Genomic DNA, 13,863 nt, shown 5'->3' with positions numbered 1-13,863 from the left:
GAATGACTACTAAAGGCTTTTTCAATCAACGACAATTTGTTGACATGGTTTTCCTCCATTTAGTGCAGTGATGTCCAACTCGTTTTCATTGAGGGCAGTTATAGCTGCCATCAGAGGGCCGCTTGTAAAAGTGAATTATGTATGAATTTGCCTCTGGATTTCATTAATTATATATATTGTTTCAAGTAGACTGTTGAATTTACAGTAAAAACTCTACATTTACAACATTTTAATGTTAGTGTTTTTTTTATTTCTTACAACAAATATAAAAACAGTACCACTGTTTAGTTTTTTACGGAAAAAGTTGGCAGCTTAGTTGCCAGAATTTTACTATAAATGTACATTGGTTTTTACAACATTATATTGTTAATGGAAAAACAGTATAAGTTCCTTTTTAATTCTGGAAACTTAGCTGCCATTTTTTCTACCATCAAAATTTTTTTATAGTTTTTCCATTTACAGTAATACACGTTAAAAACAAGATTTTACAGTAAAAATATGGCAGCTCAGTCAACAGAATTGTAGGGCAATTTTTTTTTCAATTTACAGTAATATGCTGTAAAGAACACCGTAAAATGTATTGTAATTTTTTTAATTATTTTGATGGGTAGTTTGCTATGAAATCATAAGTCAAGCAGATATTTAAGTTTTTTTTTTAATTTAGACAATTTTTTTTTGGAAAGTATGATAATATATTGTAATATTTGTTGCAATAATGGATACTATTCAAGTTTAAAAGGCATGCAATTTCAAGCAGAACATATACTTTTTCTGTCAAAATGAAAAAAATCTATTACATTTAGTGAGAAAACATTAGGTACTTTATTGACACATATTTCATGTTTGCGGGCCAGATAAAATGTTGTGGGCCAGATCTGGCCCCTGGGCCTTGATCCCCCAGGGGGGGGGTCCCCCACATCTGCGGTCGTCTCCAAGGTTTCTCATTGTCCCATTGGGTTGAGTTTTTCCTTGCCCTGATGTGGGATCTGAGCCGAGGATGTCGTTGTGGCTTGTGCAGCCCTTTGAGACACTCGTGATTTAGGGCTATATAAGTAAACATTGATTGATTGATTGAATTTTATCTGCGTCATTTTCCGAGCTTGCTTTATATGAATTTATAAATTAAAATATGGTACGAACAGTTTTAATATTTAATATACTATACATTTAATAAACAATAGTTGTTGAGTGATGATTTTGTAAAATTAGCTTGCTAGCTGACCTGACACACAACCCTTTTTTTGGAAGCTATATGTCCTGGGCTAGTCACATGACAACCACTCCAAAATGTTTCCTCTTTGTCACGCTGTGTTTTGCAGTGTTTTTTTTATTTTTATTTTATTTTGTAACAGTGGACCATTTGTACCGAGACTGTTGGCCGCTGCCTGAAGTCTCCGATGTCATGCCTTCTTGTCACATATCCTCCAGAGTGCAGCGATGTCTACAAAAGAAAACTATTTCTGTGTTTTTGTCCGCGACATTTTACACAATACTGTTTTGTCAACATGGGCCAATACGAAGCTGGATTAGCCCCTAAACTGCTGCTGAGAGACAGCGTCATTTTGACATAACTACTTGGCTTGAGGATACCCAAGAGAAAGTAATATCAAGTATTATTTTAATCTAATTGTGGGATGCACACAGTAACACCAAAGTGTGACATGCACTGCAATTAATGCTGCTAAATGCAGCTTTTTAAAAATTTAGATATAGCTCTTGTATTGATCCGAGAGGGTGCAGGTTACCTACTGTTGTGACCACTAAATCAATATACGGTTTATAAAGTTTATTTTCGACTGAGTCTGAAAATCGTGATGACATTTGTCATAACTGTAAAACTTTTTGAAACACCTCCACACACAAAATAATGTGATCACTCTTCCGCAAGCTGATGATTTAATGGATGCTAGGCAGCAGAACCAACTCGCCCTGGCCACCAGGCACACTGGGACAGAAAGAACAAGGAGGAAATGTTGACCGTCATGCAAACGATAGTGCGGTCCAAGTCCTTATATTAAATGGCAGTGTTTTTTGTGATGCAGTACAAAAAAAAGGCTTAGAAATGACATTGTACAGTGAATAATTTTTTGTGCAGCCCTAATCCAGATCAAAGTTTACTGTTTGATGGAGAGGTTTTTTGTCAAGCGCAAAGGAATTCAATTTCATTTAAACAACAGATCGGTGGCCTTCGCAAATGTACACTGCGCTCGGTTGGATGCGCCTCTTTGTGTTGCCTCGCAGTTGAGGAAGAAACTTAAAGTACTTTGGTATAAGATCACGACAGGCGTCGCGAAACTTTTTGATGCGCCAGTAGTAAATGAGAGGGTTGAGGGCCGACTTTAGATAGCACAACCACAGCACCCACGTGCTGACTTGAAAAAAGCTGTCTTTGTGGTAGAACCCATTGTCGAAAGTAGACACCAAACTGTAGGCAGTGAAGGGTGCCCAGCACACTGTAAACACAGAAAAAAGAATGAGGATTGTAGCAAAGGCACGGGTCTTAAAACTCATGTCTATGTTCATTTGGAATGGCTTCTGGAGGCTCAACAGGCCGAGTTTGCTGGCCTGGCTCAGGCACATGCCGTCCGGATGACTGTGGATGCGAGCCGTATTGTGCCGGATGGAGTTCAAAATCCCCAAGAAGGTGTACAACATGACCATGAAAGGTATAAAGAAAAATACAAGCATTAATATCAACACATAGGTGTGGTAACCGGGTTCAGTGCTGTAGCCAAAAACACACTGAGGGGCTCTGGGAGGGATTTGTAGGCGAGGGGAACCAACTGCGAGAGGAAAGGAGAAAATGAAAGCAAGTCCCCATGTGACCAAAATTAGTATTTTCGCTCTCTGTGGACTTATCTTATCTTGCTTTTGGACAATAATAAGAAAGCGATCTATGATTATTATAAGCAGAATAGCCACTCCTTCCATCACAAAGAACCAAAACAACATAGCTGAAACGTGACAAAAAACCTCTCCAAAAATCCAGTTGGTAGTCATGACAGCAACCAGTGTGAATGGCATGTTAAGAATGGCAAGCATCATGTCTGCAAACGCCAAGCTCGCTAAAAGGAGGTTAATAGCCGAGCGCATAGCAGATCTCTGGTAGACCATCAGGCAAACAACCATGTTCCCCAACAGGGCGAACAACAAAATGGCAACCATAACAAAGCAGAAGAACACCCGTAGGGATAGACTAATGCCGTTAAGGCTCTCTGGGGACACCACTGTTGGCTTCGCCTGAGTTGGAGGAACCTGGAAGCCCAGAGAATTGTTTGCCATGAGGATGTTCTCTCTGGACGTTGTGGAAAACTTCAGGTGACCCATAATGAGACAGTTGAGACCAGTGTCGATGTTCCCTGCCAGCAGATTGGGAGCAGCAGAGGTGTGTACCCGTCCCCAGAGGGAGTGGGCATCATCAGCAGTGAGCACATAACGCTGGAATGGCAAGTATTCCAAGCTTATGGCACCATGACCTAGTCTTCATTGTTGCCAACCTGTGGTGAACACATAAAACAGTTCTTAAAAACAAATGCATATGACACCGTTGGTGTAATTGTGTACATACAGTCAACTATGTATACACACAGATTATATACAATATATATTCAGTGTTTCCCCTACTGTTTAGTTATATACAATGAAATACATCATATCATATGATGCAGTATGTACAATGAACTTCTCCTAGATCACAGGTGTCAAACTGGGCCACGACATCATTTTATCTGGCCCGCAAACACCTGGAAATGATGTGTCAATAAAGTACTTAATATTTTCTCACTAAATGTAATTACATTTTTTCATTTTGACGGAAAAATACATGTACTGCTTGAAATTGCATGCCTTTTAAACTTTAATATTTTCCATTATTGCAACAAATATTAGGGTATATTATCATATTTTCCAAACATGTTTTTGTCTAAATAAAAATAAATAAAAATACTTAACTTTACAGCAAAATACCCATCAAATTAATAAAAATTACAATACATTTTACCTTGTTCTTTACAGCATATTACTGTAAATTAAAAAAACAAAACTACTATGGGTGTTTGCGTTGAAATTTTGTTGACTGAGCTTCCAGTTTTTGACTATAAAATCTACGGTTGTTGTTTTTAACGGTGTATTGCTGTAAATGGAAAGACGGTACATTTGTTATACGGTAGAAAAACTGGCAGCTAGTCGCCAGAATAAAACAATTACTTGTACTGTTTTTCCATTAACAATATAATGTTGTAAAAACCAATGTACATTTAACACAAAAATTCTGGCACTGTTTTGCAGAATGGCGCTGTTTCACTCGTGTGAATTGTGGTAAACTTTTACATCGCTTTACCGGAAAGAAGACAAGTATTGGGAGTGAAGGTTCGCCGTTAACACTAGAGAGACACAAACTACAGTGTCTTGTGCAAGGTAAACACACAACACAACGTCTGCGTTTTGTTCAAGACAGAACAAACAAAACCTAATACAAATAATAATAGAAGAAATTCATAAATTAAAGACATGGTTTGACAAAAACAGACTATCTTCGAATCTCAGTTAAACTAAAATAATGCAATTTGGTAACAGCAGAAGAGAAAGTCAAACAAACACAAAGTAGACATTGAAAGAGTAAAATAAACCATATTTTTGGTGTAATAATGGATGATAAAATGAACTGCATACATCATGTAAAAATATACAGCATAAAGTGGCAAGAAATACCTCAGTAATAAATAAAGAAAAATATGTTCAAGACAAAGGGTGCCCACACTTTTTCAGCATATTTATACAGTACAGGCCAAAATTTTGGACACACCTTCTCAATTAATGCGTTTTCTTTATTTTCATGACCATTTACATTGTAGATTGTCACTGAAGGCATCAAAACTTTGAAGGAACACGTGGAGTTATGTACTTAACACAAAAAGGTGAAATAACTGAAAACATGTTTTATATTCTAGTTTCTTCAAAATAGCCACCCGTTGCTCTGATTACTGCTTTGCACACTTTTGGCATTCTACACACAAACCTTAGCATCTATGCACGTAGTTCTGTGTGATATTATGATATATATATATTGTAATACCACATAAAAAGGTCTACCGTACAATATAACACTTGTTTATATCATAATGTTACGTCTGGGCTGAGGCTAATGTAACTCAGAAACAATGCTATTTCTGTAGACAACAGGGACTAATGTTTATTGATAATTGGCCCTCTTTCTGGGGCAAACCAGGCTTGCTGATGAGAGACGGCCTTCACCCTAACCAGGAAGGCGCCATCATCCTGTATAGAAACATAGATTTCTGTTTGAGTCACACTTGACTAACTACACTAGAGCAAGCACGGTCACAGGCATTTACAGAGTCTGCCAGTCCGGGTGAGGAGTCAGTTAAACTAGAACTAGCCAGCGCCCGGCTGGATAATCCCTGCACACATAGCAATTCTCTTGGAATAATACACTTGATTGATTGATTGATTGAGACTTTTATTAGTAGGTTGCACAGTGAAGTACATATTCCGTACAATTGACCACTAAATGGTAACACCCGAATAAGTTTTTCAACTTGTTTAAGTCGGGGTCCACTTAAATTGATTCATGATACAGATATATACTATCATATATACTATCATCATAATACAGTCATCACACAAGATAATCACAATGAATTATTTACATTATTTACAATCAGGGGTGTGGGGTGGGGGGGGGGTAGGATATGGACATCAAGTAGCGGACATAGAGAGAGAGAGAGAGAGAGAGAGAGAGAGAGAGAGATCAAAAGGCATAAGAAAAAGTATCTGCATTTGATTGTTTACATTTGATTGTTAGCAATCCGGGGAGGGTGTTAGTTTAGGGTTGTAGCTGCCTGGAGGTGAACTTTTATTGCGGTTTTGAAGGAGGATAGAGATGCCCTTTCTTTTATACCTGTTGGGAGCGCATTCCACATTGATGTGGCATAGAAAGAGAATGAGTTAAGACCTTTGTTAGTTCGGAATTTGGGTTTAACGTGGTTAGTGGAGCTCCCCCTGGTGTTGTGGTTATGGCGGTCATTTACGTTAAGGAAGTAGTTTGACATGTACTTCGGTATCAGGGACAACTCGGTAGTAGTAGTTTGACATGTACTTCGGTATCAGGGACAACTCACATAATGTTTTTTCTGTAGTGACTGTGTCAGAGGTGGACACTGAGGTGGCAAATTATGATGCATTCAGTGTATCGCAGCACCAAGCAAACAATCTGAAAATTCCCGTCATATCAATTCCTAGATATGGTCGGAATTATTTAAAGCGCACTACACATGATAAACGCGAAATTATTAATATTGCTACTATGGATAATTTCAACAAAAACTCCTCAAAACAGCCCACTACCTATAATATGGGATTTTTAAACATAAGATCATTGTCTCCCAAAAATTATTAGTTAATGAGGTCATTAGAGACAACAATCTTAACGTCATTGGTCTCAGCGAAACCTGGCTCAAACCAGACGATTTTTTTGCGCTGAATGAGGAATGTCCTCCTAACTATACGAATGTGCATATTGCCCGTCCCCTTAAAAAAGGGGCCTTACCCCTAACCTAAATAATAAATATAAATCGTTTGAGGTGCTTACTATGAGGTCTGTCAAACCGCTGCCTCTCTACCTGGCTGTTATCTACCGCCCCCCAGGGTCCTATTTGGACTTTATCAGTGAATTCTCAGAGTTCGTTGCTGATCTAGTGACGTACGCTGACAATATAATCATAATGGGGGACTTTAATTTCCATATGAATACCCCATCGGACCCTCCATGCGTGGCGCTCCAGACTATAATTGATAGCTGTGGTCTTACACCAATAATAAATGAACCCACGCGTCGCAACGGTAATACGATAGATCTAGTGCTTGTCAGGGGTGTCACCACCTCCAAAGTTATGATACTCCCTTATACTTAAGTAATGTCCGATCATTACCTTATAAAATTTGAAGTTCTGACTCATTGTCAACAAGCTAATAATAATAATAACTGCTATAGCAGCCGCAACATTAATGCTTCCACAACGATGACTCTTGCTGGCCTATTGCCTTCGGTAATGGCACCATTCCCAAATTATGTGGGCTCTATTGATAACCTCACTAACAACTTTAACGATGCCCTGCGCGAAACCATTGATAGTATAGCACAGCTAAAGCTAAAAAGGGCCCCTAAAAGGCGTACCCCATGGTTTACAGAATAAACTACAGCTCATAAATGATCATGTAGAAAGCTGGAACGCAAATGGCACGCGACTAAACTTGAGGTTTTCTATCAAGCATGGAGTGATAGTTTAATAACTTATAAACGCATGCTTACCTTAGCTAAAGCTAAATATTACTCAAATCTCATCCGCCTCAACATAAACAATCCTAAATATTTGTTTAGTACAGTAGCATCGCTAAACCAACAAGGTACTCCTCCCAGTAGCTCCATCCACTCGGCAGATGACTTTATGAATTTCTTTAATAAGAAATTTTAACTCATTAGAAAGGAGATAAAAGACAACGCATCCCAGCTACAACTGAGTTCTATTAACACAGATACAACTGTGTATATGACGGATACTGCCCTCCAAAATAGTCTCTCTCTTTTTGATGAAATAACATTAGAGGAATTGTTACGGCATGTAAATGGGATAAAACAAACAACATGTTTACTTGACCCACTTCCTGGGAAACTTATCAAGGAGCTTTTTGTATTATTAGGTTGATCAGTGCTAAATATGATAAACTTATCACTTTCCTCTGGCACTGTTCCCCTAGCATTCAAAAAAGCGGTTATTCATCCTCTGCTCAAAAGACCTAACCTCGATCCTGACCTCATGGTAAACTACCGGCTGGTGTCCCACCTTCCGTTTATTTAGGAAATCCTCGAAAAAATTGTTGCACAGCAGCTAAATGAACACTTAGTGTATAACAATCTCTGTGAACCCTTTCAATCCGGTTTCAGGGCAAATCACTCTACCGAGACAGCCCTCGCAAAAATGACTAATGATCTATTGCTAACGATGGATTCTGATGCGTCATCCGTTGCTGCTTCTTGATCTTAGCGCTGCTTTTGATACCGTCGATCATAATATTTTATTAGAGCGTATCAAAATACGTATTGGTATGTCAGACTTAGCCTTGTCTTGGTTCAACTCTTATCTTACTGACAGGATGCAGTGCGTCTCCCATAACAATGTGACATCGGACTATGTTAAGGTAACGTGTGGAGTTCCCCTGGGTCCGGTTCTTGGCCAGTGGCCATGGATGAAGTGCTGGCTGTCCAGAGTCGGGACCCAGGGTGGACCGCTCGCCTGTGCATCGGTTGGGGACATCTCTGCGCTGCTGACCCGTCTCCGCTCTGGATGGTCTCCTGCTGGCCCCACTATGGACTGGACTCTCACAATTATGTTAGATCCACTATGGACTGGACTTTCACAATGTTATGCTAGACCCACTCGACGTCCATTGCATCCGGTCTCCCCTAGAGGGGAGGTGGTCACCCACATCTGCTGTCCTCTCCAAGGTTTCTCATAGTCATTCACATTGACGTCCCACTGGGTTGTGAGTTATTCCTTGCCCTTATGTGGGCTCTGAACCGAGGATGTCGCTGTGGCTTGTGCAGCCCTTTGAGACACTTGTGATTTAGGGCTATATAAATAAACATTGATTGATTGATTGATTGAGTATTTCGGGGAGCATTTTATGTCACTTGAAAGAACTGGTAAGAGGCCGGAGGAGCATACAATGCAAAGAGCGAAACCACAATGGAAGTTAAAACATCAACACCAAACAAGAAGTTTGTTTAGTGCCAGCCCTTTAAAAAGAGGAAAAAGATGAACTCCTTTGTGTGGATTAAAATAGTCTGTCACACACAAACAACAGTAGGCTAATCTACAAAATATGCAGCAAACGAGCCATTGAGTACATTTCCTTGCACTAAATTAGTCTGATTTCTTAAATTCGGCTCAAAATAATCATTTTACAACCCACGGAAACACCTTAATCGGATCGTGTTTGGGTTTTGAAAAGTCGGATCAACACACCTAAACTGTGCAATTAAAAACAGTTTTATCGAGTGGGTGTGTGATGCCGGAGGGGAACCTTCGTATTGCACATGCACCAGTCTCAACGCGTGGGATATAACCTGTAAGCGGATCCTATTTATCTAAAACATAGGCAACAGGTGTAATAAAGAGGAGACTGTATATTTGCTTTACAAATTAAAAGAATGAAACATTTTGAAGTGCATTGATGGAAGAAAAAAACAGAAGAGATTATTTAAGGTAGCTAAGGAAATAGAAAATGTCGGCTTCATTCGAACTTCAGGACAAATATGAGTGACATGAAAGAGAACAGGAATTTCATCGATCACTTTATTAAAGGCCTACTGAAACCCACTACTACCGACCACGCAGTCTGATAGTTTATATATCAATGATGAAATCTTAATATTGCAACACATGCCAATACGGCCGGGTTAACTTATAAAGTGCAATTTTAAATTTCCCGCGAAACTTCCGGTTGAAAACGTCTATGTATGATGACGTTTGCGTGTGACGTCGATGGTTGAAACGGAAGTATTCGGACACATGGTATCCCAATACAAACAGCTCTGTTTTCATCGCAAAAGTCCACAGTATTCTGGACATCTGTGTTGGTGAATCTTTTGCAATTTGTTTAATGAACAATGGAGACTGCAAAGAAGAAAGCTGTAGGTGGGATCGGTGTATTAGCGGCTGGCTGCAGCAACACAACCAGGAGGACTTTCACTCGGATAGCAGACGCGCTATCCGACGCTAGCCGCCGACCGCATCGATGATCGGGTGAAGTCCTTCGTCGCGCCGTCGATCACTGGAACGCAGGTGAGCACGGGTGTTGATGAGCAGATGAGGGCTGGCGTAGGTGGAGCGCTAATGTTTTTATCATAGCTCTGACGAGGTCCCGTAGCTAAGAGCTTCAATGGCGTCGTTAGCAACAGCATTGCTAGGCTTCGACAGGCGGAACAGCATTAACCGTGTGGTTACAGATCCAGTGTTTGGTTCGGTGTCTCCTGATAGTAGTATTGTTGATTTTCTGTCTATCCTTCCAGTCAGGGGCTTATTTCTTTTGTTTCTATCTGCATTCAAGCACAATGCTATCACGTTAGCTCCGTAGCTAAAGTGCTTCACCGATGTATTGTCCAGGAGATAAAAGTCACTGTGAATGTCCATTTCGCGTTCTCGACTCTCATTTTCAAAAGGATATAGTATCCGAGGAGGTTTAAAATACAAATCCGTGATCCACAATAGAAAAAGGAGATAGTGTGGAATCCAATGAGCCCTTTCACCTAAGTTACGGTCAGAGCAAAAAAAGATACGTCCTGCACTGCACTCTAGTCCTTCACTCTCACATTCCTCATCCACAAATCTTTCATCCTCGCTCAAATTAATGGGGTAATCGTTGCTTTCTCTGTCCGAATCGCTCTCGCTGCTGGTGTAAACAATGGGGAAATGTGAGGAGCCCTTCAACCTGCGACGTCACGCTACTTCCGGTACAGGCAAGGCTTTTTTTTATCAGCGACCAAAAGTTCCGAACTTTATCGTCGATGTTCTCTACTAAATCCTTTCAGCAAAAATATGGCAATATCACGAAATGATCTAGTATGACACATAGAATGGATCTGCTATCCCCGTTTAAATAAAACAAATTAATTTCAGTAGGTCTTTAAGCAAAATTGTTTGTCGGCCGTAACCACACCAAAAACATTGGTAAAAAATGTTTTACCTACAAAAACTGGTCACTGTATACCATACTAACCCAACAAAACCAACTCTCATCTGTCATACCAATAGCAGCCTCAGCCCATCTCATGATTACATCTTATTGTACAATGTGAATATTTTAAGGGGAACTAAAGGTGATCTTCTTTCGAAAGCTCATGAAAAACAACTAATGAAAAACAAGATTTGTTTTGTTACTTTCATTGTAAGTGGACCAAATCACTTATATTAGAAAATAGTCTCATGGAAATGACTGCTGTCATTAGATTATAATACGAATAGGGATGATGTTTGATAAGGAATTATCGAGTTCGAGCCTATTATCGAATCCTCTTATCGAACCGATTCCTTATCGATTCTCTTATCGAGTCCAGATAGGTTGTTGTATATGGAAAAAAACACACAATATTTGGTTTAACAAAAGCTCACTTTTATTATATAATAAAAAAATAAAATCTAATAAATAAATAAATATTGACTGTTACCCACCTAATAAAATAAAATAAATAAATATTGACTGTTGTTACCCAAAGTATATTAAGTGGGATTTTTCAGAGAAACAAATATATACAGTAACACAAAAACAACCTGTCTCTGTGATCACTATAGGTGTATAAATAATAATATAGTGTTAAATAAAATCAGTCCCTTGGGCACAAAACTGAAAATAATACAGCTCTCCAAAAAGTGCACTTCTGCTGCTATTTGACATAACTGTTTGTTATAATGCTTTGACATTTTTGCACTTTATTTCTTTATTGAAAGAAAATTCTATGAAGAGAAAAGTTCTTTGCAAATGTGGTCACAATGCTAAAAAATTAAAAGTTAAAGCTAAAAAAAGAAATACACTTTATTGAGTTAACATTATTTCTTTATGGGGGAAAAATGTTATGAGCTAGAGCAGTGGTTCTCAAATGGGGGTACGCGTACCCCTGGGGGTACTTGAAGGTATGCCAAGGGGTACGTGATATTTTTTTTAAAATATTCTAAAAATAGCAACAATTCAAAAATCCTTTATAAATATATTTATTGAATAATACTTCAACAAAATATGAATGTAAGTTCATAAACTGAACATCAAATCAAGTAGGCTATTCCATTCATTACCATAAACCCAGAGTTTCCCCAATGCCATTATGTTTTGACCCTCACTAAAATGTCTGTCAAAAAGAACAGTGAAAAGAAATGCAACAATGCAATATTCAGTGTTGACAGCTAGATTTTTTGTGGACATGTTCCATAAATATTGATGTTAAATATTTCTTTTTTTGTGAGAAATGTTTAGAATTAAGTTCATGAATCCAGATGGATCTCTATTACAATCCCCAAAGAGGGCACTTTAAGTTGATGATTACTTCTATGTGTAGAAATCTTTATTTATAATTAAATCACTTGTTTATTTTTCAACAAGTTTTTAGTTATTTGTATATCTTTTTTTCTAAATAGTTCAAGAAAGACCACAACAAATGAGCAATATTTTGCACTGTTATACAATTTAATAAATCAGAAACTGATGACATAGTGCTGTATTTTACTTCTGTATCTCTTTTCTTCAACCAAAAATGCTTTGCTCTGATTAGGGGGTACTTGAATTAAAAAAATGTTTAGAGGGGGTACATCACTGAAAAAAGGTTGAGAACCACTGAGCCAGAGAATATAACAACTACACTACCCAGCGTGCAACGGGAGTTACGAGCATGCGCGGTAGCCCCGAAAAGTGTTGCATGTTGCCACGCTGTGAAAGTAAACGTCAAGAACTCAGCCAACACGCCTCGTCTGCATTATTTATAATTAGACAGACAACACATCTACAGTGTGATTTTGTTTTGTTTACAAGGAAAGAAAAACAAAAGTTACAAAAGGGAGATATATGTTGTATATATATGTATGTGCTGCGGTTGTTTTAAGAACGTTGCGACAGCTGCCGTAAAGGAGGTGCGTTGCTAGCCTGGTTGCTATGTTTCCGGTTGGTCGTAAAAGTGTTCGTCATGTGTTTTACCCTGCTAAAATCTCTCAGTAAAGTTATTCGATGGATTATAGCTTTTGTTTTGAACTTTATTACACCTTGGAGCGCTTTTTCCCGTCCATTGTTTTCCTGCTTTCCCTATCTGCGCCTAATGACTGAGCTACGTGACGTAATTTCTTGTGATGTCATATGAAGCATTTCTGGTCGGGACGGGATTCGAATAAAGAATCAACTCTTTTCCTTTACTATAGTGGTCTCGATAACGGGTACCGGTTCTCAAAAAGGGATTCGAGTCAGAGGACTCGGTTCTTTTCTTATCAAACAACCGGGAAAACCGGTTTCGAGTATGATCCCTAAATACGAATACATTTAACTTCTTATGTGTCAGGTTTAGGACAGGTGTGAAGCTGGTATGACCAGAGTGTGCCCATCTGATGTTGCTCACATGTGCTCCACTTAATGCTCGAAGTATTTGTGTGCATTGAAAAGAGCATTCACTCTTTTCAATGGTTTCAGCAGTTTCATTTGTTTGTACCAGAGTGGAACGTAAGCAAGTGGGTGAAGCATCTTGTCATTCATGTGTCGTTCATGTGTCTCTGTGCGGATAGGCGGTGGGACATCAAACAGTGCAACAACTTAGCCTGTGACGAACACAGCTAGCGATAGTAGAAATACGGACAAAAAATTATAGAAAACCTAATGCCACCTCACCAGTCTGGGAATATTTTGATTTTAAACCTTTGGAACAAGGTGAGCCTATTACCGCCAGGGTTTCCCCCAGATTGCCAAAATACCTGTGATGGTGAGGGCGTGATTAGGAGCGTGGCTCAGGGCGTGGTCAATATGAAGTTATAACATTATTTGCCATGATGTTTTCTATAAAAAAGGCAAAAAATGTATACATACATTTAAAACAAATCTGTTATTATAGTATCAAAATATTTTTTCTTTCTTTCATAATATTGTTTTGCTCTATTTTTCAATTGCTGCTGCGTATTGTAAGATGTACTTTGTTGAGATTTTCTTAGAGATATTACCAATGTTTTTAGTCACTCTTTCTTTATTAAAAAAGACGATCAACAAAGTTAGCATATATTTCTGGTCTTCTGTCGCTCCATGTCCGCGACGAAAAGCGAG

At 38.7% G+C, this 13,863-nt stretch overlaps 1 protein-coding gene across 5 annotated transcripts in view; it reads right to left on the bottom strand.

The window, feature by feature from the left end:
* Nucleotides 1-598: 598 nt before the first annotated feature.
* Nucleotides 599-13,863, bottom strand: part of gpr63 (G protein-coupled receptor 63) — a 32,484-nt gene continuing 19,219 nt past the window's right edge. For all 5 annotated transcript variants that reach the window (XM_062044410.1, XM_062044409.1, XM_062044408.1 and 2 more), the window contains one exon: nt 599-3,497. In XM_062044410.1, the coding sequence (XP_061900394.1) occupies nt 2,167-3,327 (1,161 nt within the window). In that variant the 5' untranslated portion in view covers nt 3,328-3,497 and the 3' untranslated portion in view covers nt 599-2,166. The remainder of the gene's footprint in view (nt 3,498-13,863) is intronic.

The sequence above is a fragment of the Entelurus aequoreus genome, linkage group LG04 (assembly GCF_033978785.1).
Source record: "Entelurus aequoreus isolate RoL-2023_Sb linkage group LG04, RoL_Eaeq_v1.1, whole genome shotgun sequence".
Taxonomy (NCBI): Eukaryota; Metazoa; Chordata; class Actinopteri; order Syngnathiformes; family Syngnathidae; genus Entelurus; species Entelurus aequoreus.
Note: the sequence above shows the minus strand (reverse complement) of the source record. Positions and strands in the feature narration are given on the sequence as shown.